This window comes from Rhinoraja longicauda, chromosome 1, assembly GCF_053455715.1.
Source record: "Rhinoraja longicauda isolate Sanriku21f chromosome 1, sRhiLon1.1, whole genome shotgun sequence".
NCBI classification, from domain to species: Eukaryota; Metazoa; Chordata; class Chondrichthyes; order Rajiformes; family Arhynchobatidae; genus Rhinoraja; species Rhinoraja longicauda.
The window spans coordinates 129,253,504-129,281,491 of record NC_135953.1 but is presented as its reverse complement, the minus strand read 5'-3'; the positions used below and the strand labels follow the sequence as shown (position 1 = coordinate 129,281,491).

Genomic DNA, 27,988 nt, shown 5'->3' with positions numbered 1-27,988 from the left:
CTGCCACCTGCCCATATTCCATTTTGTGGTGCAGTTTAGCACGAATGCTATGTGATCCAGAAGGCCACCAAGAGGCTGGAGGAAAATGTCATCAGTCCTCAAAATGAGATCCTTAGGACTACAATAATTCAGAAGTATTCCTTACAGAGGAGCTGAAGCGAATTAGTAATTAATGCATACAAGAACACAAAAGCATTTACATCCCGTGGAACAAATTTTATTATGAAAACAATATAAAAATGTTTTCAATATCTCATAAAAGGATTTCAGAATGAACATATTTAATCAAAGACATAATGATTTAACATTTTGTTGCTAATAAAAAGACATTTGAAAACATCGAACAATTGTAACGTTTTCATCAGAACTCAGGAATATCTCACATCCAAAATATTGTTTTTTGTTTACTTCTGTTTACTCCTAGAGCAATAGACTTTATGTGTTTAGTGTCTGTAAAGTACCAAAACTTGCAAGTCATTATCTCTGATTGCTAATGCCAATTCTGGTAAACAATTTCGTAACCCAGTTTAGTTTCAGGTACCATACTCTTCTGTTTCCAAGTTTTTTCGACTCAACTGAAGTTATGGCCCATGTGTTTTGTAGCATGTTGATTTATAAGTATGAAATTCCTTCCTCAATTCAATAGTTTGAGTGTATCCAGTTTGAGTCAGAAAGAAAATTTCTCAGTGCACTTTGAAAATGTTCAACACTGTAGAGCTACACCTCTCAATGAGGATTCAACTGTTGAATAGTTCATATCATAAATGGAAGTCAACAGTAAAATAAATGGCCATTGGATTGTGGACAGCACACATCTGAATTTTTAATTTGCTTGTCTATTGCAACAGCCTCCTCTATGGCTCACCCTCAAAAATCATCAGTAAACTTCAATACATTCAAAACTTCGCTGCCCGTCTACTCACCCACTCCCCAATCCGTGACCATATCACCCCTGTCTTTTACAAGCTCCACTGGCTCCCCATCCCCCAGAGAATCCAGTACAAAATCCTCCTCATGACCTACAAAGCACTCCATAACCTGGCCCCATCCTACCTGACTGACCTCCTCCACAGATACACTCCCACCTCCACCCTCCGCTCTGCTGCTCCTGTCCCCCCCCATCTGGACCAAACTCAGATCCTGGGGGGACAGGGCTTTCTCCATCACTGCTCCCACCCTCTGGAACTCACTACCCCAAACTGTCAGAGACTCCTCCTCACTCACCACATTCAAAACAACACTGAAGTCTCACCTGTTCAGCACTGCCTTCAACCACTGACCGTCACCTCACTTTCTGTCTCCTTTTTCTGTTCGTTTACTTATTTATCTATTTATTTTCTTCTCTATGTTCTAGTAATCCCTGTAAAGCGTCTTTGAGTGTTTGAAAAGCGCTATATAAATGTAATGTATTATTATTATTATTATTATTATTGAGGTCCCAGACCACTCTCGTCTGGAGTGGTTTTACTGATAAATATATCATGCAGATTGAGAGTACATTCAAAGTAAAATCTGCCTTTGTGCCCCTGGTGAAATCCAAATGGAAGATGGGAGCATTTTGATTGCACATGATCAGTTCCTCTCATTTAAAATGAGTAAGTACAAATACAAGTGGGCAAACTGAAAAAATAGTTTGAAAGAAAATAATTGCTTCATTAATTTTTATGGTTTTAAGAATATTTTAAGACTCCATCATAAAATCATCCAAATTGTCCCTTATTCAATTATAAGGATCAATGCATTAATAACATTCTTTTTATATAACATTTAACATTAAAATAGCCAAACTGTTTCACAAACATATTGGCAATTTATCTGGAAGATGAGAAAAGCTTGGAATTAAGTTATGAATTAAGAATTAGAACTAAGAGGTAAAGATGTTTAGGGAGGGTTCTTCAGATTTTAGGTCAATGCTGAAAAGTGCAAGTGGTCAGGTTGAGAGGAACTGTATACCTGAATGTAACTAGTTCTATACATGTCTCCAAAATTCTAATACAGTACTCCAATAAAATGTCCCGCATCATGAGCAAGGCCTGCTCTCCAACCTCTTATGGTAGAGTGTGCCAGAGGCTTAAATTAGATTTAATTTTAATATAATCAAATGCCCTTATTTAGTCTGTCATTGATTATAGATTTAATGAGGTACATTTTTTTAATTGAGCATCCTTGTCCCAAATTTACAGTAGTTCTGTTCCTAATCTTAACACCTCTTGGCAATATCTATGTATTTCTGAATCAGAACAATTGTACTGAGGTCAATAAACATATTTTCAATTAACAATTAACTAAACAATAAAAAGAATAATTAAAAATTCTGTAAAGCCGGCTTTCTTCTTAAGGCTACTGTTAAAACTATTCCAACGTACTGTAGTGCTGATATCAAAAGCAGTCCGTTCATTGAACTGTTTCGATTTCCGATTGAGCAAACACTTCACGCTGACACCAACTCCCAGTTTTAAGACAGCTTGGAAAAGGCAGTTGTTAATACCCCTGCCGATATAGTGCAGAAGGCAATGCAGAGAATAAGATAGTTCCTCATCCCCTGTGGAGGGAAAAAAACTTACAATTTATTTCTTCTGGATGTGCTGGTGCTAATAAAAATGCTTAGTGTAATAATAAATTATGGTAAAGTATAAATTACAAAGATTTAACATTAAAAACATATTTTTAGTCCAAAAATGGATAAAAACTGATATGGATAATTGTCAAAATAATCTGCTATTTTGCATATGGCAATGTTATTATTTTCTCTTATTTTCATAGATCCCATCAAACTGATGTGGTTGAACAGCCACGGAGTCTGGAGCACTAGAGTAATAAACCTTTCAATCAATCTCAGTACAAGCATACACACAGAGGGTATTCAGCCCCTCCAAGAATCAAAATATATATTGAATTTTATACTGTAATAATGTAGAAGTATTTAGCATGTCCACATACATGTAAATGAACTAGTGTGTCAGTATAGTTTAATATAGGATTCATGTTATTTGTTAAAATTCTGGCTACTGAGAAAAGTGCAGTATATCGCCTAATCAAGAAATGGTCACTCTGATGTTCGTGAGAGAGACAAACTGCGGAGTCAATGGGGTTGAACTTAATTATGATACCGAGAGGAGATAAACTTGTGCAAAAAGATAAACTACTGAGTTCCTCCAGTAGTTAGGTTTTTGCTCAAGATTCAAGCATCTACAGTCTCATGCCTTCCAGACTAAGATGACATGTTGACTGAATATTTAGAATTGGATTTGTCAGACACTGGACGGACAAATGCCAACACTGCTTAAAGGAATAAACAATGATACAATAGATGCATTTGTGGAATTCAATTTTGATTATTTAAAGACAATGTATGTTTTGGGAATTTGTTGGAATTCTTTTGAGATACAATGAATGATAATAAATGACAGGTGTTTATCAACCCATGACTATTTTTGGTGAAGCTAGGTGGTCAATTCAGCTAGTTCTGCCTTAACATATGCTTCCATAAAGCAAATTGAATATAATGCTATAGATGAATTTGGGAACACTATTGTATCACTTGGTCGAATTGGTCATAACCTGATTTCGAGTAGGCGCTAGAGAACTATTAAAAGTTACTTTGGAAATTGACAGAGAAAAATGTGTCTTGAAGAAAAAAAACAAGTGTTGGTAAAAAACACCTCATTATGTGTTACCTCCCTGCAGTAATCGGGCACCATTGTCTCTTTTGGACACGTATTGATTTCACTGAAGGAAGCAACTGAAAATGACAAGTATTTGCTCTATTGATACGTGTACAATGATGCTCTATTAAACAATGTAACATTCAGTCTTTAGTATTTTTTAGCTGAAAACAACCTTTGTTTTTGAAAATCCTGCAGGAAAAATAACATAGCGCTTCTGAAACTCTCCAACCCTGTCACCTTTTTCCTATTGATACAATTGTTTTTGTACAGCGATTTTCTATAATGAGAGGTTTCTTAGGAATGCAAATATCAAGCTATAGCAAAATTATAAGTGGTTATTTTGGAACTTCCCTTACTTCTTTACATTATCTTGAAATATCATTACCTCTGTTTCAATGGTGCCAAATACCGTAATTCAACACCTTAATATATGTTTGGTCCATTCATGTCTAATCTGCTTACTATCAATAGTTATTCTCATCCATATGGTACATCTCTCTATCTTAATCTATTGTTCTCCTTTATCCTGATCTGATCAGTGTGCCATGTCTTATAGTTTCATTGGGCCTTCTGATATGTGATAGTACAAAACCCAAAGTGCAAAGAGCAATCAGAGTATGGTTGAAAGATGCCTTCCCGCACAAGATTATAGCTGAATGTTTTTTTCTCTTCATTGTGAGAGTTGTGTACTATGACATTGATGCTATACCAATCTGCCAGTGGTTGTACTTGAGCCCAATGCCAAGTTATTTCCGTCCTCCTGATATTTAATCCTCCTTGTTTTGCATTCAAGGGCCTAGATTACACATTCAAATATCTGTTTAAGTGAACTCAGAAACTCCTAATCTAGGATATAGTATAGCCATTGAATTGAGCTGACTAATTGTAGTTCAGGATGTCACATATCAACCCTTACCCTAACCCTATTTTCATCAATACTAGAAAAATGTTCAATAAAATCTCCATACTTACTTTTATTTCTTTGAAAACAAGTACCCCCCATAAAGCAGCAATGAAACCTGGTACCTGATAAAAAGGAAACTTCATTTAAACATTGACTAAAACATATTCATTTCAATAAAAGAGCTCTTTTATTCTGGAACATGAAATATTTAAAATGCAATTTTTGAAAACCAAAAAATAAAATACTGTTAGTGAGTTACCAACATTGTTTTACATCATGTCACCTTTTGCATTTATTCACTTATCGTAGATAGTAACCGAATGACCTGCCACAAATGTTAGTTTCTTTCAGTTTCACATTTAAATATCAAAATAAAATCAGCAGAGCATACCTATACACTAAATCAAAGACTGTAAATATCTGTTTAAGCAAGAACGAAATTTATTGCTTTCTATTATAGTAACAATAAATAATCAGGCATGCAATGGATGAAAATGAAATACAATTCTCTCGCTGGCCCAAGTACTATGGTTCTCAATTATTACATGCAGTATAAAATAAATGTTAAATATTGCAAATTTCATTATAGGTTGTTTAGTATATCAGTGAATATGAATAAAGAGAATGTACATTCCATGCACAAAGATTAAATGCTAATTATTTTAAAAAAAATTAATATGCATTTAAATATTTGAATTTAAAATTTCCAGGTGAAATGGTGAGATTCAAAATCAAGTCCCTGGATCAATGGTCTAGAACTCTGACAGCTTGAACAACAACTCAACTGCTATGCTGTTGTATATGAATACTTCCTCGGGGGTCAGTGCCTAGCACTGATGGCTGGCAAATTCAGGGTGGAAGTCTTTAAAAACACAACACATTTCCACAACTTTTGCACATTGAAAAGCTCAATCAACTTACAGCTGTGATAATAGGGAAACTAACAACTGCACTGAGGAAATAATTCGCCAGGAACCAGCAGCAGCTCGCAATAGCCCACATCACACCTGAAACAAATCCTTAAGGAAAACATGTTAGTTGTCAGCATTGTCTTTGTTTTACAAGATTATTGAATCATTATTAACTTACAGTTAAAAAATATTCAGAAATAAAATCTAAAGGAGGCCCTGGACTCGCAAAACAGACACTTTGATTTCAGGAAGGGACAGCCAGAAGGGCAGAGGAAGAGATGCAAGATTTTACTCAAAGCCACCTTGTAAGAATGCAACATTACCACTGAACCCTGGGACCTCTGTCCTGTGACTGCTCAAAACAGAGGAGCATTCAGGATAGTATTGAGTAGCTCAATGTCAATGCCCTGGGTGCACATAGAGCCATACATGACTGGTGGAAGAAGCACATCACCTCAAACTTCCCATCTGCCTTGCTCCTTCAGGCACCATTTTCCCCATCAGTGGTAACATCTGCAGATCCCATACTAGCCTCATTGGCCACCTCAGGACTCACAAAATCATAGTGGAAGAGACTCATCTTCAATCCCGAGGGGTTGCATAAGAAAGAAGGAGGAGGAAGAGAAGCAACAGCAGCTGGCAACCACCCATGGGAAAAAAAATAGTTGAAGAATTATTTTCTCTGTAGGGGTAGAATGTTTGGTCACGTGATGTGTTGAATTACCTCTGTCTTTGGTTGTCATCTATATTATCTAACCGGAAACTGGATGGGTCATTCAGCATTGGAGTTAACAAAGATAAAGACACATAATGGACCACAATGCAAAGACCTCCTCATTGACATGTTAAGGACAACCAACATTGTCCAACTAATCAAATGATTATAGGGCCTGATACAGTACAGGCAACCTCTGCGGTACGGCTGAGTAACAGAAATTCACCTTTACAAATTTCATCAATGACTACCCAGAAATTTGAGAAACAGGATAAAATAAAACAGCAAGTGCTAAAACCAGAGAATGCTGGTAATACACAACAAGTGGGGCAGCATTAAGTCATGGTGAATGAAACAGAGTTATGTGTTAGGGTCTGATTACATCTGAACCAGTAACTCTGTTTCTCTGTCCACTAAATTGTTTAGAAAGCTTGAACATTCATTATTTCACGGTATATGTTTTCCCTTTTTACCTCTCTGACATGTTTACATATTGAGGAGTCCTGATTTGTTGAAATGGTTGACCTCATGCAGAAACAGATAACTTTCAACTTAACGTGCAAAAGACCTGCCTGAATAGGTCACGGCCCATGGAGTCCAGTGCTGGTAACCTCTCAAATGGATCTTCCTTAAATTAACTATTACATATTATGACGCCTTTCCCTTCAGTTATGAGAATTGCTTTCTATGTCTGTCCCCTGCCCTGCCTTTCATGTGTACTGACCTCCCCACCATCGTAGGGATCGAGAGGAGGCATCGCCTCAAAAAGACAGCCAGCATCATCAAGGAGCCACACTGGTCTGGCTACATTCTCATTTCACTCCTACCATCAGGAAGAAGGTATAGGAGTCTGAAAACTGTGACCCCCCCAGGTTCAGGACCAGCTACTTCCCAAACAAACATCAGGCGATTAAACACTACAAACAACACCAAAACATCAAACTACGACTGTCTTGGTGGCACTAGAAGTTTGGACATTTGAATAATGTTTTTTTAATTTCTTGAACGTTTTTCATATTTGTTAATTATGTTATCTACAGAGTACTGAGTTTACAAACCTGTAAAGTGAGAATGTATTGCTCCATTTCGGTACATATGCCAATTAAACACTCTTGGTCTGACCTTCCTGTACTACCGGTTTCTGTTTTTCTTCATGGTGATCATTTAATCTAAAATTGTGCTCAATTTCAATAAAAATGCAAGCTACTAATGTTGAGAAGCAGTCTGTTTTATCACAAATGGAACAAAAATGCTCCAGTAAGGTCGCTTCCTAAACAATACCAAGTTCGCGGAATGCCCTAAAATTGCACATAATTACTTTGGCAATCAGAAGCAATAATCTAGTAACTAACTAATTTCTTTATCTTTAAATAGCATTTATGACGTTCATCTTAAATGCTGTTTTTGATTTTGGGAGATTAAAAGAAATAGTTAAATGGAAAATGAATTCTAAATATGGCAGTATAAGAAAATAACTGCAGATGCTGGTACAAATCGATTTATTCACAAAATGCTGGAGTAACTCAGCAGGTCAAGGCAGCATCTCGGGAGAGAAGGAATGGGTGATGTTTCGGGTCGAGACCCTTCTTCAGTCTAAATATGGCATATCAGTGTCACCTAGCCAATGGCATCATAGTGTGCAAACTCTGCCTGAGTGGAAGTGAGATATGTGCAAGCATAAATCTGTATCGAGTTGTCACCTGGTACACCCAATGGATGGCACATTCGGCTACTAGGAGGTTACAAGGCAACTCAAAAGTGAAGGCTTTCTGCAAACCCAATTTCTCTTCCATTGCATTTAAAAAATAAAAGTCAGGTTTATGGCTTTTCGCTACTGTATAAGCAATGGTGTACACAGCAAGGCTTTTTGATTTGAATATCCTGGTATACAATTTAGATAGAGAATAAAACACAAATATCAGTTTCTGCACGAGACATAGGGGTGGGTTTATGCCATTGTATCAAAATGTGGAATAAAAAATGATACAAATGAGTATAAAAATGCCACCGATCAATATAGTTTAGTGTACACATTACATATCACACAGTAAACAACATCCTTTACAAAAGTTTCATTGAAGCAGTAAACATGGCATTTTTATTTTTAAAACATCAAGTGAAACAATGATTTTTTACCTGGCAGTATTGCTTTTGGGTAAACTCTTGGTTTATTCTTCATTATTACACAGTATATCAGAAAGTAGACAGTACTTGTGAGAAATATGCCACTAAAATGTGCAAATACATAGTCCAAATCTGTAAGTAAAGCAAATTATAGTTATCTTTATTAAATTGTTTATAATTTAGATCATCAAATCACAGATTTAGTTGTTCTTGATTGTCCAAAGTGACAATGCATTTAGTTGACTCCATTAAAATTGATACTAGTTCACAGAGGAAAAGACAAAGGATAGGGACTCACCCTGACTAAGCTTAAACCCCTGTCCCACTTAGGCAATTTTTTAGGTGATTACAGGCGACTAGGCTGTCGCCACACGGTTGCCAGGGTGTCGCCTGTATGATCGTGAGTCATCTCCAAAGAGTCATAGCGTTTTTCTGGTCACCGCTGAATTTTGAAATGTTTAAAAGATTTCGGCGACTGTTGGTTTGACGCCAATGATCATAGCTTTACGTCTCCTGACGTAGGCGCTGTTGTAGGTTGTTTGCCAGGTTGTCGCCGCTGCTGACTTCGTTGAATGCCATTGGCGACTACCTACGTCAACCAGCGACAGGTACTGGCTTCAAAACCAGAGACCAAAATGATGTAAATTATCTTCAGTTGTCGCCGACACAGTCGTAGCTTGTCGCAGGTAGACGTAGGTGGACTTCGGTTGTCGTATATGTTGCCGCTTGTGTGGTCGTAGGTTGTCGTAGGTGCGGTCGTGGATGGACGTCCTAAGTCGCAACGATTGGGTCGCCGGTTGTCGGTAACTTGCCGTAACTTGACGTCGACTAGGTGGTAGGTTGTTGTAGCTTGTCATAGACATTGTCGTGGGGAGGGGAGGGTGTCCAGTCGCCGGTTTTTCGGCAAACTGCTACGACTATTGCAGTCGCCGGCAGTGGCCTAAAAAAACGCCTAAGTTGGACAGGCCCCTTACTGTTGTAGCTAAGAACAGGTACTCAGATGATTATGTAAAAGTAAAAAACAGATTTACACTGAAACGAGCTGCCAGAGGACGTACTATAGCTATCTGAGGCAGGAACTATAACAGCATTTAAAAGACACTTGGCCAGATAAATGCATAGCCAAAGATTTAGAGGGATATGGGCCAAATGTGGGCAAATGAGACTAATTTAGATGGGGCACCTTATTTAGCATGTGCAAGTTGGGCCAAAGGGCCGTTTCCATGCTGTATGACTCTAATTTAGTTACAAAAGCAAATTACTTAATACATAGTTTACTCTTTCACAGCCATTCCCCTCGTTCAAATGAAAGAAAGCACTGTTCCACCAGTTTAGTGGCCAAATTGCTCAGCGTGAAGTGCTGGAGAATTGCTACAACTTTGTACTTCCCTGTTGTACTCCATGAGGACTTCCACATCAGAGTACCAGCCAGAAAAAGGTTGGTCATGTGCTGCCAGCAAGTTTGAATTTTCCATGTTTTCTCAGGAATCCAAAATTGGAAGGAATTCATGTAGGGAAAGAGTAGCATTTGTGTGTGTAGCTCGTGTCATTTCTCCACAAAATCTTACCAAATATATTGCCTAGCTACTTTCTGTATTTGATGCTTCATTTATTTTTTCATCTTTTGAAAATTGGAAGCATACCATCATTAAGAATTGTATAAAACATAATGCTCCAGAATTTTGCCGGGATTGTTCTCATCTGCCAACATATTAGAAGGACTATTAAACAAGTCACTGTTTACAGCATTTATGTTATGTATCTGCCAAAGTTACAGGAAGCTCAAGATCCAACCAGTCCTTTAGCGCAGATGAGTTTAATAGTGTTAGACACAAGCGCACACGTGTTTAGTGCTACTCAGCAATGAAATGCATATGGTATCAAGAGAGTCAGATTTAGCTCTTAGGGCTAAAGGAACCAAGGGATATGGGGAAAAAGCAGGAAAGGGATACTGATTCTAGATAATCAGCCATGATCATATTGAATGGTGGTGCTGGCTCGAAAGCCCGAATGGCCTACTCCTGCACCTATTTTTCTATGTTTCTATGTTTTTATTCTTACCAAACTGGCTTGCATTTCTATATTTTGTTTCATTCTTCAGGGCATGATTCTTGATGTATATCACTGGTACAAAGTTAGAACCATACAGTAATCCTGCAAAGACTGCAAGGCATGAACCCCTAGATAAGTGGGATGATAAAACAAAAAACAAAGAGGATTATAAATTACAGTATATTACATACATTACAGGGGACATATCTTCTTCAAACTTTTGCATTTTTTGTAAAGTTTTTTGATAGAACTAAATTTTGAACTGGTATGTTAGCTACTTGAACAGGATAAGAAACATTAAGGGAGGGAAGACAGTGTTGAGTACGGCAAGTATACTGCAGGCTAAAGATCAATTAAGACATAATAAGGGATGGTAAGAAATGTGCTGCAATTTCTGAAGGGACCAAATGCATTTTAGACAAATTTGCTGATGATACTATGATAGGCGTGAAAGCAAATTGTAAAGGAAAGGGAGAATGAAAATGGGATACAACGAGGTTAAGTAGGAGGGCAAAGATTTGATTGAAGAAACAAAATGTAGGGAAACATGAAGTTGATCACTTTGGTAAGAAGAATACAAAGGATGATAAATGTTCAACTAGAAAGACTACAGGATATGTATGGTGTGTAGAGAAATACAAGACTTCATAAATGAAGCACAAAAGGTTAGCATGCAAGTACAGCAGGGTAATTGGAAAGATAATGAATCTTTGCTCTACCACAAGAAGAATGGATCATAAAAATAGGGAAGTCTTGCTGCAACTGTACCTAGTATTGCCGTAATACACCACGATTATAGTTACAGTTTTGGGTTCCTTATCCAGGTAGGGTGTTGCCAAATGAGCAATGACTGGGCAAATTTGGACTATTTTCTTGGGAGTTCAGAAGAGTCTCATGTAATCTTACTGAGATGTAGATTTTCAGAAGGCTTGTCAGGTAGCTGCTGAGAGGATCCTTTACTTCAAGGGTGAAGAAGAGTCACTACCCGATACAACTTCAGTCTATTTCGCTCCATAGATGCTGCCTGATTTGCTGAATTCCTCCAGCAGTTTGTTTTTAATAAATTTCTGTAAAATGCATTTCTGGTGTTTGAAGCTCTCCACTGGGAATTTAGACCAGTTATTATGCAAGATATGATTATCTATTTAATACAGGTAAAACAATGTTCTACATTACAGCCTGCTTATTAAAAAAATCAACCAATGTTCTGACTTACAATTAGTTCCATTTTTCATGCTTTCATGCAGAATTGCACAATAGGATGTATGTTTTTAAACTATTAACAGAGCAGGTTTTGTCTAAGGGGTTACAAACAGTAAATGTTGAATTACCATACACTTAAATTGTTTTTGAAGAAAAGCACGTTAATAATACTTACACAACTCTTTTTTGTAGTGGACTAAGTTTGTCTACCCAGGATGCATCTGTCAACGTGCCTTCTTCATCACGGTTTATATTCTATTTTTAACCCAAAAAATGATCAAACTTGCCAAAGTTATACCAAACTTTAAATTGCTGCTCAACTTAATAAAAAGGATAAATACAAATATGCTTTTAAAAATTCTCGAATCCTAAGGTCAAATAAAAGAGACTTTTCTGTCCACTTCTCCTCAAAAATGATTTCTTATAGTATGAGTATTATATATTAGAGCTTGAGATAGAAAAAAATTGGTGTGAATGAAATAGTGAGGATATTTTGATGGATATGGAGGAAAGCTGCTCATGCAACATTTACACAACTGTTAACTATTAATGGCTATGCACTTAAGCAAAATGAAGGATGGCGGGCATATTATTGGGCAGGATAGGGAAGGGGTGGAGATTGGAGACTGAATCAGATGGATGAAGGTAAACAGAAGAAAAAAATGGAAAAATGGTAATAAAAGGAAACAGACAGAGCCAGGTGAAAGGAGGGGAGGGTGAAGATTAGGACAGATACTGGTAGGTGATAAATAGGAATATAAAGGCTGCCAGTAATGGATCTGATAAGCAAGGAAAGTGATGATGGAGGCTATTAGGAGAAAAGTGAAGGGTAGATGGAACCATATGAGGAGGCCATTTTTGGAGTTCTAAATGTAGTGGACAATATCAAAGGAAGTGCATGTGAAATTCACCACCATTTTCAGTATGGTGGCATAGACATTGGTTGCCTGACGAAAAGGATGCTTGAAGATCAAAACCTTTGTCGGCACCCTATATGTGGGGCTCTTTGCATACTTTGTGTATGGTATGCAAACCAAAAACGACACTATGGCATGTCACATGTGATAATAAAGTATCAATCAATCACAAAGCTCTTGGCAATTGGGCAGCAATGACCTCTGCCCTCTTGTACACTTTCAAGATGTGGGCTGCATACGGCAGCAAATCAAAACACTCAGAGATGCCACCCGTTTAGTCTTCACAAAATCCTCCAAATCTACTTGTAGTATAAGTGGTTCTAATGCTTCTAAGCCATGATTCATAACATTGAGGCTGTAGGTAGACTAAGATTACTCTTGTGGGCAAACTGTGTTAGTGGCATGGCCAATATTAGAATCCTTAAATAGACACACATTCAAAACTTTGTCATGGGAGAAAGATTACCAACGTGAGAGAGAAAAATATTCAAGGAAATTCCCAAGAGCCTTTTAAAAGATGCAACATCCAACAACCAACATAGAAATCCCAGATTCATGACTGTTCAAAATGGAGTAGCAACATTCAGGATGGCATCTCGATCCAAGTTCATTCATGTGCAGTAAAATCTAGTGCAAATGGCAGAAGGGGCATTCTGGTTGTTAAACTATCTGCCCCTTCAAGCTCTTCCTGCCCCACCTGTGGCATGGTTTTCTGATTGATCATCTAAGTCATTATTAAATATGCGACCAATCCTGCCCATCCAGAGATTCTAGTGAGACCCTAACTAACTCATCATGCCAACTAGAGCGCCTGCCCGCTTCACCTCCTGCTGCTCAGCCGATGTTACATCCTCCTTCTCTATAAGTAGTCCAATAACACTTCAATTAATTTGTATCCATATTTATAGAAACTGCCCAGTAAACTTATTAGACTGTAGTTACCCACACGAATATTGCGCTGTAACAACTTAGACACTGTAACAACTTAGATTACATTTATCTTCGCAGCCAACGTTACAAAAAAACTATAAACAATCATATTTTTCAGACCATAAATAACAGAAATTTAAACTCTAATATAAAATTAAAGGCAAATGTACAACGTGAAATGGGCACTGAACTACATCAGCATACAAACCCCTCATCCGCAAGACCAAACCCACAATAAAGACGGTCAAAATATGGCCCGAGAATGCCACCCTACAACTCCAGGACTGCTTTGATCGCACCGACTGGGACCTGTTTGCACAACAGGCCACCTACGGTTCAGAGATAGAGGTAGACTTGGAGGAATACGCATCCACTGTGCTCTCCTACATCAACTGCTGTGTGGAAAATGTCACGGAGGACAAGGTGATAAAGATGTTCCCAAACCGGAAACCCTGGATGAACAAGGAGGTACAGAACCTGCTGAGGGCACGCAACAATGCCTTTAAATCTGGTGACACTTCAGCATACAGTGTTGCCAGATCACACCTAAGCAAAGGTATTAAAAGGGCCAAAGACACCCATAGGCAACGGGTGGAAGACCACTTCAACACCACGGACACCAGAAGCATGTGGCAGGGTGTCAGGGACATCACTGGCTACAAGAGCAGCCCTGCCTGCCCCCACAGCGATATGGCATTGACCAACGAGCTTAACACCTTCTTTGCCCGCTTTGAAACTGGCAAAACCACCTTGAGTGAAAGAACCCCAGCCGAGGCGGTGGGACAGGTCTTGCAACTGAGCACACAGGAGGTACAACGCGCTCTGCAAAGGGTCAACCCACGCAAGGCTGCAGGACCGGATGGTGTTCAAGGAAGGGTACTGAAGGACTGTGCTGAACAGCTGGCTGAGGTATTCACCAAGATCTTTAACCTGTCATTATCTCTGGCTACGGTCCCCAAGTGCCTGAAGTCGGCTATCATAGTTCCGGTGCCGAAAAAAGCAAAGATCTCCAACCTGAACGACTACCGCCCGGTTGCCCTAACGCCGATTGTCATGAAGTGCTTTGAGAGGCTAGTCCTCTCACACATCAAATCCAGCATCCCTGACTCACTGGACCCACATCAATTTGCATACAGGGCAAATAGATCTACAGAGGACGCCATCTCTCTGGCTCTTCACACTGTCCTGACTCACCTAGAGAGACAGGGCACGTACGTGAGGATGCTATTCATAGACTATAGCTCCGCCTTCAACACGGTCATCCCCACCAAGCTCATCACCAAAGTCCACCAGCTAGGCCTTAGCTCGTCATTATGTGACTGGATCCTGGACTTCCTGCTGGAACGACCGCAGGCAGTGAGAATGGGCCCGCACCTGTCCTCCACTATCACCCTGAGTACCGGCACACCACAGGGCTGTGTTCTGAGCCCCATGCTCTACTCCCTCTTCACACACGACTGTGTTCCTGCATTCGACACCAACACCATTGTCAAGTTTGCAGATGACACAACGGTGATCGGGCTGATCACCAACGGGGATGAAACAAACTATAGAGCGGAGGTGCAGAACCTGGCGGACTGGTGCTCGGATAACAACCTGTCCCTAAATACCACCAAGACCAAGGAGCTGATCATCATAACGGGGAATATGCCCCGATCTCTATCAATGGGGTCAGTGTGGAGAGAGTGTCCAGCTTCAAGTTTCTGGGCACTCACATTTCGGAGGACCTAACATGGTCCAATAACACTGCTGCGCTGGTCAAGAAGGCACAACAAAGACTGTTCTACTTAAGAACACTGAAAAAGTCTGGTCTACCCCAACAGCTGCTGAAGACCTTCTACCGCTGCACCATAGAGAGCATCCTAACGCATGGAATCCCTGTGTGGTACCTCAGCTGCACGGAGGCAGAAAGGAAAGCTCTACAGCGGGTAGTCCATAGAGCTCAGAGGGCCATCGGAACACAGCTACCAGACTTGGAGGGCATCTACAACACACGATGCCTCAGAAAAGCCACCAGCATCCACAAAGACTCTTCACACCCCTGCAACAGTCTGTTCGAACTCCTTCCATCGGGCAGACGATACAAGGCCTTCTATGCCCGCACCTCCAGACTCAGGAACAGCTTCATCCCCAGGGCCATAGCTGCTATGAACCGGTCCTGCTGAGCCGGATGGCCACAACGCATAGATCAACTTGCACTTTACCCTGTCCAAAACTGTTACAACTGTTCGTTTCGTTGGGTTGCTGCTGTCTAAATTACCTAAATTAGTGCATCGTATGGGAGGCGCATTCCCAATCTCGTTGTACCCCTGGGTACAATGACAATAAAGATATATTGTATTGTATTGTATAACCGATTCATCATATCTCATAAAGGTCCATCAGGAATTAAGCACATCTGAAGAGCAAGGGGTCACAGTTTAAGAATAAGGGGTAGGCCATTTAGAACTGAGATGAGGAAAAACTTTTTCAGTCAGAGAGTTGTGAATCTGTGGAATTCTCTGCCTCAGAAGGCAGTGGAGGCCAATTCTCTGAATGCATTTAAGAGAGAGCTAGATAGAGCTCTTAAGGATAGCAGAGTCAGGGGGTTTGGGGAGAAGGCAGGAACGGGGTACTGATCGAGAATGATCAGCCATGATCACATTGAATGGCGATGCTGGCTTGAAGGGCCGAATGGCCTCCTCCTGCACCTATTGTCTATTGTCTATTGAGCATTCGGGATAGTTCCATTCACTTCTCATCTGCCTGCAATTACTTTGCCTTCAAGCATTCATTCAGTTCCCCCTTTGAAGGCTTCTATTGCATCTATGTTCACTATCGTTTTTTTGAGAGTGCATTCCAAATCTTAATCAATCGTTGTACAAGAAGTATTTTTTGTTAACCAATTCAGTTGTCAATTAAGCCATTTTGACAGGAGGGGGGCGACCAATGTTTCTGCCGGAAACAATAATCTCTGGACTTGGTGCAATGCTGGAAGAAATTTCATGATGTTCATAGATCTACCAAGATCTTTCATCTCTGTAAGGTTATTCAGGTTAATTTTCATTCCTCGCATTTGTTAAAGTTGTCAGGTATCTCACCAGGATTGGTGAAAAGGTCCTTTACCTTATGGCCAAGAGACCACTAAAGCCGAAACACAAGCTTGAGTGGAAGTTGCTAAAAGTCTATTAGATATGTGCATACACAACGTTTCATTGTAAGGACACATCCCCTTTATATTGATAAAAAACATTTGCACCTATCTCATTCTTGTGAAGATGGCTTGGGAGTTGCTTTTATATAAAGCTCTCTTCCCTTTCGCTTTTACCAGGTGTGAAGAGAAATACCTGTTTTCCCAACAGCCACAATGAGAGAGCACTACAGAATTGGTGGAGTAGCAAAAAATATAAATGGAGGAGAAAGTAAAGTATGGGAGGCTGTGCGAGTAGGGAAGAGAAGGATGATTATATATAATGATAATATATGATGTGTGTGAATGTGAAAGATACATCCTCTGGATGCGCTGGGACGCATCCTCAGTGATGTGACCTGGAGTCATGGGGTGTTTCGGGTCTCACAACATCAGACACCCTCGCCCAGGTGACCCAGCCAGGGTTGATCAGGCCCCGACTTGCATCCCCACAGCAACAGCCCACGGATCAGCCCTCTTAATAACTACCCTGCAGGGGTTGGGAGCTCTGGTGCGTGGATTGACTGGGCTCTGTGGGGTGAGTCCTGGCCGGGCTCCTTCTGCATCTCACCATTCAAGGCAAATCATAGTATATTAGAGACTGATTTCATAAAGGATAAGCAAACTAAGTGACAGGGGCACCAAGCAAGAGGAGAGTCATCAGCATTCTATTGAACTGCAGTTAAGCATGAGACATACTGTAAATCAGGTGTGGGAGCTCAATGGAAGGGAGGGGATTCAGCCTTCTGTATTGCCCGAGGTCTCAGATGAGGAATGCATTTTGGACATTTTCATGACAAGGCGGATGCAGAAGGTTGTATGGACAATGCAACCTCCTCTGGTGATGTACACTTTTTTTGCAAGAGACAGGGAAAACCTCACCTCAAAACACAGCTCATCAATATCCAGGGCAAGTTGTTATTGCCTTACACGCTTTATCAATATAGACATTATTTAACTATAACTCTAGTATTAAGGTTAATCTAAATGAACGGAAGTCCTTTCTTGAGTAAATATATTGTGAGTTGAGTTTCTCTCAGCGCTCCCCCTCATAGTTGTTACTTACATTGTCAATCAGTATTGGAACTGTTGACTCAGATATGCTTGGAGCATTTACATCACTTTTGACAAAGAAATATATGGTGGCACTAAAACAGAAAATATATAAATTAATGTTTTTCTTTCAAAAAATTATCACATTTCAAAATTTGTAAGTTTTAGTTTAGTTTAGTTTAGTTTGCAACCACTTCTGACGGTGTAGTATAAAGATTGCAGATGAATCAATAGTTTTGGTTTTCTATAAACAAAATCTTTTTAATCACTTATGTTATGCAAGAATGAAGTAGGATTCACAATAATGATGTTTAAACGGCAAATCTATTTTAAAAGACAAAGCAGACTGTACAAACCCAGGAAGAGAATACAAACTGCAGCAATTATTCTTACTTCATTAGAGTTGGCTGGACAGGTTTACCTTAAGAAGGACAAAGCGGCCCCAGTGTAGTTTAAGTAAGGCTTTGCTACTTCTTCAGGGTCAATGCCAAACCAACCAAATCTGAAATAGATTATACAGTACAGTTAGAACATTTGGGCATGACTATTGATTTAAACTGCAGCCACCGAAAACCAATTCAATGGAATCACACTAAAACTGAAGCTGAGCTTTGTAGCATCATCCCAGAAACACAGAAAATGTATAAACCTTCTTTCACTCAATCTTTCTTGATGCATCCACTGCATTAATTATTGTAAAAATGTATGTGTGATGGCAAGCTGCACCTGGATTATTATGAGTAACACAAAAAAATCTATTGTCAAAACACAAAGTGCTGGAGGAACTCAGCAGGTCACGCATCTGTGGAGAGAATTTACAGGTGACATTTCTTGTCAGGACCCTTCTTCACAAAATCTATTGTCTTGATATCCATACTTGTAATATCATTCCAAATATAAGATTTTCAGTACATTTTTTTCAAGAGTGCATCAAGGTACATTAAATGGATATTTACCTCGGTTTTCAGATGGCATTTGGGAATTTTGTTTAAAAAAAAATACAAGTCATCAAGTAATTGAAAAACCTGATTTAGTGCAGAGAAATGGCTTAATTACCTTCTGCACAAGTTGAACAGTGACATAAGTAGGGGGAATATATGATATCAATGAGAAAGCAGGAGTATGAGAATGTTATAACAAGCATCTATCAGCATTCAAATTCAGTACTTTAAATATACATTTGTGCTGAAATAATACTTTCAAATCATGTAATAATAATTGTGCAAACAGTTTTTGACACACAGGTGAATAGCAAGGTATCTCATGAAAAAGATCCAAGAACAAAACCACCCAAGATGTTCGGTGTAGGAAAGAACTGCAGATGCTGGTTCAAATCGAAGGCAGACACAAAATGCTGGAGTAACTCAGTGGGTTAGGCAGCATCTCGGGAGAGAAGGAATGGGTGACGTTTCAGGTCGAGACCCTTCTTCAGACTGATGTCAGGGGAGGGGGCGGGACAAAAATAGAATGTAGTTGGAGACAGTAAAACTGGTGGGAGGACTGAGAAGGTGGAGGGGCTAGAGAGGGAAAGCAAGGGCTATCTGAAGTTAGAGAAGTCAATGTTGATATCGCTGGGGTGTAAACTACCCAAGCAAAATAAGAGGTGCTGTTCCTCCAATTTGTGCTGGGCCTCACTCTGACAATGGGAGGCCCAGGTTGATAGATTTGTTTATTGACAAGCATTAATAAATACACGAATGTTTTCAGATAACAATGGGCATAGCAGAGATCAAGATGCTGAAATTGAACCATATCAATGAGGGAGGGGAAGTGCTGACATTTACAGATGGCTGATTAAAATCAATATCAAAATAATATTTAATATAAGAGAACAAGTAGATCTCCCTTCCTAAAAGATATTAGTGAAATAAATTGCTTTTTGCAACCATTGGTTGTTTTCAAAGGTCAGAGGTGTTTTGCTGCAACTTTACAGGCCTTCTAACACAATAACACACAAATAAAAGTACAACAATCATTGACTTAATAATCAGTAATACTAACTAACCAGACAAAAATAGTGCAAAATTGAAGAACACGTGCTGCCAAAACTTGTTCATAGTAGATAATAGTTGGCTAGATAGGGTGATGTGCAGTGTTCAAGAGCCTGATGGTTGCTGGGAAGGAATGTTCTTGAACATGGAGATCATAGTTTTCAAGTTCCTGTACCCGTTTCTCAATGGCAGTAGTGAGATTAGAGTCTCAAATTATACGTCAGCATGCTCTCAACCATACGCCCTAGAGGTTCAATAGTATTCAGTGACATACTGATCTTCCAAGAAAGTGGAGGTGTTGATGAGCTTTTTCTTATGATTTCATCAATATGCTGGGCCCAGGACAGATCTTTAGAGATATGCATTCCCAGGAATCTGAAGCTATGACCTCTCTCCACCACAATCTCAATGACGAAGACAACTTCACGGATCATCGGGTAGTTACTGATTTTAACTTTTAATTTCATTTTAACTTAAATATCTGAAGTAGAGTTCAAACGTATCAAAAGTAATCCACGGCATGGGTGACAGAGCAAGGCACCCCTTTGCATGCTGGTTTCACTGCATCTCGGTCAATGTGGCAATAATAAACCCTCACCAATACTATCATGCAGTTAAGTGGGCCATGTAAAATACCCCTTTCTGCTTTCCGCAGAGACTATTCCCTACGCAACTCCCTGGTTCACTCATCCCTTCCCACCCAAACCACCACCTCCCCAGGACTTTCCCCTGCAACCGCAGAAGATGCAACACCTATCCTTTTACCTCTTCCCCAGACTTCATACAGGGATCCCGACAGTACTTTCAGGTAAGGCAGAGGTTTAGTTGCACTTCCTCCAACCTCATCTACTGTATCTGGTGCTCCCGATATTGGCTCCTATATATCGGCGAGACCAAGCGTAGACTTGGCGATCGTTTCGTTGAACACTTACACTCAGTCCATTGTCGCCTACATAATCTCCCAGTTGCCAAACATTTTAACTCCCCTTCCCATTCACATACAGACCTTTCTAACCTAGATCTCCTCTACCGTCAGAGTGAGGCTACGTGCAAATTGGTGGAACAGCACCTCATACTTCATATGGGCTGCTTACAACAAAACGGTATGCACATTGATATCTCTAATTTCAAGTAATTGAGCCACTCCAGCATTTTATGTCTATCTTCGGTATAAACCAGCATCTGCAGTTCCTTCCTTCACATGTAAAATATTGCTGCGAGGAACCTAAGACATAAGTATATTACATAAAAGCATTCAAGGTCAGACTTGCAAAAGTAACAAATACAATAAGTCTGTGGGGATAGGATACATATAAGAAAATTTCCCAAATAAGCATTGTTTCAGATGTGGCTTGCCAGGGCTTTGCTGCACACTGGAGATGTTGTCTTTTGGATGAGACATTAAACAGATGCCTTAATGCCATTTTGGGTGGCATAACAGGTCCCATGATACTATTTTGAAAGGCAAGATAGTGATTGTGAGAAAAAAATTGTGCCTTAAGTAACATTATTAAAACACATAAATGGGTCATTATCTCAATTCTGTTTGCGTGAATTTACTGTTTGTGCAAATTGGCTGTCACGTGTTGATCAATGCAACAGAGCCCATTCTTCAATAGAATATAGTTAAATACAAAGCACTTTGTGACATTCAGCTTGGGTCATTAAAGGTATCGCTTAAATGCAAGTCTTTCTTTAGTTAATATCAGGAAATCTCGCCTGAAATTCCATTGTATCCAAAAACCATAAGATAGGATAGACCTATCAATGAATGATATTAGTAATATAAAGTAGTGGATATGGATTCTTTACCAAGAACATTATTATTACAATTGAAACAAAATGGAGATAATAAAAGTACAAGTACAAACAAAAGTACAGAAGAGATGGGAACTACGTTAACAGATGAAAGAGTGATGGTAGTAGAATGTCAATCAAAATTACCAGATACATGTTTGACAAAGATTGGAGAATGATTGCTGAAGGAACACATAAAATCAAAAATAAAACAATCATCTAACATTCAGGAAAATGCAAGAACTGCCAAATACAAGTTGAAAATAACAATTAATCAAACAGGCAGGTGCAGTTGAGCAAGCCTTTGTGGCAGAGTACATTGTGTGTATTGTTTTGTAATGTCGCATCATGTTTCTCCAGCTTTAACTCCAACTGTATTTTCATCTTTATTGAAATGATAAATTCCTGTGAATTGTGGGTACCAAAATCCCTCCGATATCTTGCTCCTTTAGTCATTCTTCACAAGCTAATCTTGATGTAGATGCATTTCAATCACATTATTCACATATGACAAACATCTGAGATGACATGAGTAGAAAATCAGAAATGGAACCGATAATTATTTTGCCACTTAACACTTCATCCTATAGGTTCCAAGGTCAATTATTTAATCCCGTCGTCACTCTACCTTGCACTAGTGAACTAAGTCCTGAGCTGGGTTCAAACGTACTTGTATCGTTCAATTGTTAATTTACTCAGCTATCAAAAGACCTCAGCCTTCATTTTGCCAAGAGAATGCAATAATAGTAAACAAGACAATATAAAGTTACATAGTACTATCAAATGAAAGACCAATGGGCATTTTTGAACAAAATATGTACAATTGAAAATCATAGATTCTAATGTCCTTTATATTTAGGAAAGAAATTTGGAAGTTTCACTTGACATTTCAAGTTCTTCTCCCCCAGTAAATTGTTTTTCAAGACGACCAAGGGTAGTTCTCTGCATGGAGTTTGTTAAATTGTCCCCAGGGTGTGTAGGGTAGTGTTAATGTGTGGGGATCGCTGGCTCGGTGGGCCAAAGGACCTGTTTCCGCGCTATATCTCTAAACTAAACTAAACTAAACTAAGATAAATAAGGCTTTTCCATGCACCACTTGGTGGCACTATAGGCCAAGTCCTGATTATATTTAAGGTTCAGGATACAATAGTTTCAACGCATTAATGGGTACATAATAGTTTGCAACAGTCCTTCCTAAAATCGTCATTTCAACTTCCTCATGTACCCACCACTTCATCTTTAAGCTCTTTCACATAATATTTGCTTTGATAAAGTATAGGAGTTATCAAATTGAGCAATAAATGTTGCTGGCCTGCGGAAAGAGCATACTGCATAACGTTATCTTCAAATGCTGATGCTGATATCAATGTCTCCACGTTATACACAATTGCAATTCAAACCTGCAGGGGGGCATTTTTCAACTGTTAAATTAATGAATAAGGTGGTAACTACTGTCTTGTTCTTTTGACAAACGTTTCTTTTTGCTTTATTGCTGATCTGTGCCTGCAAATTTAGAGAAAAAAATCTTCGAATGTAATTCTCTCAACTAATACCCACAGAGGCAAATATTATCTGCCCAAGTCATTTCATAAATACCAGATATAGTCAGTAGAACCAGTCTCCATATTTTCATTCCACAATTCATTGAGCCCCCATTCACTATTGCTCGCTGTCTTTGTCCTTCTCTAGTGGTGCGACTGACCTGGCTGGTGCTGTTATTTTCTGTTACGGCTATACCTCCATTGGTTAACCTTCATAATTTTTTTCAATGTTAATTAAGTTTTCCTCGCCATTCCCCCCTCTATCTCTGGTGTTAAACCTGGGGAACCTTGATAGTATGCTCTCCATGGTTTTAATGGGGGTAAATCTGAGGTCCACTGTGAGCCAGCCAGTAGATGCACCTATAACTGGAAAATTCCTGTATACAGAATATAGATCAGATTTTCACTCAGCAGACTTTTGTGCTGCCCTACTGGACTCTTCATGGACTGCAAGAGGACTGTGCAAACTCACACACTTTTCCCAGCTCTCAGCCTGTAAAATCCACAAACTCAATCCACCCCAGGTTAACCTGTAGGTCCAATAGGTCCACTGAAATCAATGAATGAAATTGGCTGCTGGGTGAAAAATGAATATAGATTATTTTCTTGATTAGGTCGGTTTAAATGATTTTTTCTTGAATAGGTCGGTGTGCATGTGTGTGTGCCTTACTTTTCTAAGTTTTAAATATTATCAATGGAGTCAGCCACTTGCAATGTAATCGGGTCCTGCACTGCCCTGGGCTTTGAGATTGTGCAGTCTGCAACAGAGACCACACTGGAAGAAAGAGTATTGTTGTGGCTGCTGCGGCAGTGGTCTCTGAGCAGCAGTAGATCTGCCCCAATATGAGTTTGCCTCAATTGCATATTGCACTCAAATTGTGCACCTAATATTGACTTGAACAAAAAACAAAGTGTTGGCAGAACACAATCCAATCAGTCCCAAGGAGGATCAGGTAGCATCCATTTTCCTCCTCAGATGCTGCCTGACCTCCTGAACTCCTCCAGCACTTTTGTTATTTGCTCACTCCCTTTCTTTTGCAAGACCCGTCTGATTTCAACAGTGATAGACATAATGGAGGTAAAGGCCTTGAACACAATTACACCTGTAATAATGTCCTTGGCCTTGTGTATGATAGATTATTGTTCACTGTTAAGAAATCTGACAAGATTCCAGTATCTGCAGTTCCTATGTCTCTATAGACTTGAACAAATATGTTAGTTCATTACACAATATGGTCGACATTACTATGGATCAAACTCATAGGCAGTTACTTTCATGGCACCGTATGGTATGGTATTTTGATTCATCGCAACTTATGCTTACAAAGAATAACGTATAAACATATTCATACTTTGCATTACATCTGTTAGTGCCTTTCCATGGAGATTGTGCTCATTATTGATTTTCAATTCTTCAAGTCCTTAAAGGGCCTGACAAATTGGTGTCTGTTTTCCGTTACCATGTGGGACCTTGTCAAAGGCCTTGTTAAAGTCCCTATAGACATCACCAACTGCCCTGCCCTTGGTGACCCCTTAAAAAAACTCATTAGAGAGAACAATTTCTCACACACAAAGCCATACTAACTATCCCTAATCAGGCCGTGCCTATCCAAATGCTTGTAGATCCTGTCCCTAAGAATACCCTTCAACAACTTTCCCACCACTGACATCAGGGTCACTGGCCTTTAGTTTCCTGGCTTGTCCTTGCTGCCCTTTTCAAATAACGTCACAATATTTGACACCCTCCAATCTTCTGGAAACTAATCTGTGGCCATAGATGATGCAAATATTTTTGATTTTGTACCTAGTTTTCCACATGGTCTGAAGAAACCAGCAATACAGGATCATATATGGTCATAAGAACATAAGACAGTGGAGCAGAGTTAGGCCATTCAGCCTATCGAATCTACTCCGTCATTCAATCATAGCTGATCTATCTTTCCCTCTCAACCCCATTCTCCTGCCTTCTCCCCACAACCTTTGATCCCCTCACCAATCAAGAACCTGGCAATCTCCACTTTAAAAATACCCAATGACTTGGCCTCTACAGCTGTCTGTGGTGATGAATTACACAGATTCACCACCCTCTAGCTAAAGAAATTTCTCCTCATCTTTCTAAAGGTATCGCCTTTTATTCAAAGGCTTTTATTCCTCTAATGCTAGACTCTCCTACTCTATCCAGGCCTTTCACTATTTGGTAAGTTTCGATGAGATCTCCCCTCATCCTTCTAAACTCCAGTGAGTACAAGCCCAGAGCCAACAAGCACCCATCATATGTTAACCTAAACAACCCCGGGATCATTCTTGTAAACCTGCTCTGGACCACTTTCCAATGCCAGTACATCCCTCCTCAGATATGAGCCCAAAACTGCTCACAATACTCCAAATGCAGTCTGACCAGCGCCTTATAAAGCCTCAGCATTACATCCCTTCTTTTATACTCTAGTCCTTTTGAAATGAATGCTAACATTGTATTTGCATCCCTTCCTACCGAATCAACCTGCAAATTTACCTTTTGGGAATCCTGCAGCAGCACTCCCAAAAACTTCTGATTTCTGAATCCTCTCCCCATTTAGAAAATAGTCCACGCCTTTATTCCTACTACCAAAGTGCATGACTGCACAGTTTGCTATGCTGTATTATACCTGCCATTTCTTTTCCCACTCTTCCAACCAATTAAAGTCGTTTTGCAGACTCCCCGCTTCCTAAACATTCCCGGCCTCTCCACCTATCTTTGTATCATCCACAAACCCGGCCACAAAGCCATCAATTCAATCACCCAAATCTGATACTCTTACAATATGAAGAGTAACAGACCCAACACTAACACTTGCGGAACACCATTAGTCATCTAAAACATCACAACTCCTATGCTTCCTTAGCTTATATGATCTTCTCAGTAAAAACAGATGAGAAACATCCATTTACTAACTCATCCATCTGTTGTGTCTGTACACAAAATTGGCCATGCTGATCTTACTCTTTTACTCCACCATTTTACTCTTAATATGCTCGTAGAATCTCTGAGGATTTTCCTTTACCTGCCTGCCAGCACCATTTCATGTCCATGGGAGACAGTTTGGCCTTTTGTTCCAACGCTTATATACAAAGGGTTTACAACCTTATTCCACCTTCGAGCATTGTGTCCATAGTTCTGCAGGTCATGGCTATTTATGTACATCCATGTATCATTTATATGTTATGAGAATTACCACCTTTTCAAATAGTAACTTCCAGAATTCTACAATCTTTTTCCCAATTATTTTAAATCCATGGCTCATGGTTTTGATCCCTCTGCTAACAAAACAGGTCTTTCCCATTACCCAACCTATATCCCTCATAATTTTGTACACCTCAATGAACTCTTTTGAGAGTCTCCTCTGATCCAAAACGAAAGAACCCTAGCTTACCTAAACTTTTCTCAAATATAAAATATTCCAATCCTGGAAATGTTCTCACTAAATTCCTGTGTACCTTCTCCAGTGCATTCACATTGCTTATATTAAACAATGACCAAATGTGTATGTAGTACTCAAGCTGTGATTTACGTAGTGTGGTATATAGTTAGAGTGGCAAGTCCTGCCCTTCTATTCCATCCCCCATTCATTTGAATGAGGCACTAACCTTGTGGAAAATATTACATGCAGATAATTGTTTTTTGACTGACTTTACTTATTGTAATGTTGTTAATTACTTGCTTTAATTAAATATACGTTAAAAAATATCATTAATATTTAAATTTGAATGTTTTTTTAAATGGTTCTGTTTTTCTGCCTTTGATGCAAGAAAGCAGAGGGTTCCAGAAGATTCCAGAGCCAGTTCCTAAAGATACACAGTACAGAGCCTGCTCTGTCTTACCTATTGGGCATGGAGGGCAATTAGCAATTCTATGCAGAGAGCTTAGCACAGGAAGATTAGGTCCAATACGTGTCTTTCTCAGTAGAATGAAGATATTTCTCATCTCCACCTAATCATGAAATAGAAAGTCTGTCTACATCAGTGTAAGAAAATGATTGTCCTGTTATTGTTTAGATGCTGATTGTAGACAAAGGAACTGCAGATGTTCGAACTTTGTGTAGAATACAAAGTGCTGGAGTAACTCTGCAAGTCAGGCAGCATCTCTGGAGGATATAGATGGGCGACGTTTCGGTTCGGGACGTTTCTTCAGACTGATCAATGTGGCTGGCTATGTGGCTACTCAATCGACAAAACTGCAGTGAAGGTGCTTTGTTAAGAACCTTCAATAAAATTGAATCTATGGAGAACTTTGAAATAGACTGTAATATCAACATTACAGAATGACTGAGCAACAGATGGAAAATTTCCTCCATCTTCTTATGAGGATTCTTAATCTGCAATTATATTTTCCAGATCAAAGTAAATAAGTGATACTGCAATAAGGCAAGGTAGTTGACTATTTGGACTTACCTAGAACTTGCCCATCCCATCAAGAGATTAAATGCTGCCCAGATTAAAACTCCAAGGCCTAAACCAATAGTTTTCAGAATTGGAACAACAGTTATATTCCCTAAAAACAAAGATAGACAATCATGATATTAATTATTTAATTCAGCCTCAATTTTATAAACACAGTAAAACTTGAATTGAGATTTACTGACCATTTCTGTGTGTTGCTCAGCTCTGCAGCCTATGGGTCAATGGGTTTACCTGATGGGTTTAATTCATAGAACATAGATGCAGGAAAAATGTTCCCAATGTTGGGGGAGTCCAGAACCAGGGGCCACAGTCTAAGAATAAAGGGGAGGCCATTTAAAACTTTTTCACCCAGAGAGTTGTGAATTTGTGGAATTCTCTGCCACAGAAGGCAGTGGAGGCCAATTCACTGGATGAATTTAAAAGGGAGTTTGATAGAGCTCCAGGGGCTAGCGGAATCAAGGGATATGGGGAGAAGGCAGGCACGGGTTACTGATTGTGGATGATCAGCCATGATCACAATGAATGGCGGTGCTGGCTTGAAGGGCCAAATGGCCTCCTCCAGCACCTATTTTCTAC

General features: G+C 39.5%; 1 protein-coding gene across 1 annotated transcript in view; it reads right to left on the bottom strand.

Moving 5' to 3' along the window:
* Positions 1 to 257: 257 nt before the first annotated feature.
* Positions 258 to 27,988, bottom strand: part of tmem144b (transmembrane protein 144b) — a 49,428-nt gene continuing 21,697 nt past the window's right edge. Inside the window, exons 5-13 of the mRNA XM_078412662.1 lie at positions 27,404 to 27,503; positions 18,068 to 18,148; positions 17,660 to 17,741; positions 11,753 to 11,832; positions 10,384 to 10,502; positions 8,335 to 8,454; positions 5,494 to 5,591; positions 4,641 to 4,694; positions 258 to 2,542 (exon numbers count right to left, since the gene is read on the bottom strand). Of these exons, the coding sequence (XP_078268788.1) occupies positions 2,456 to 2,542; positions 4,641 to 4,694; positions 5,494 to 5,591; positions 8,335 to 8,454; positions 10,384 to 10,502; positions 11,753 to 11,832; positions 17,660 to 17,741; positions 18,068 to 18,148; positions 27,404 to 27,503 (821 nt within the window). The 3' untranslated portion in view covers positions 258 to 2,455. The remainder of the gene's footprint in view (positions 2,543 to 4,640; positions 4,695 to 5,493; positions 5,592 to 8,334; positions 8,455 to 10,383; positions 10,503 to 11,752; positions 11,833 to 17,659; positions 17,742 to 18,067; positions 18,149 to 27,403; positions 27,504 to 27,988) is intronic.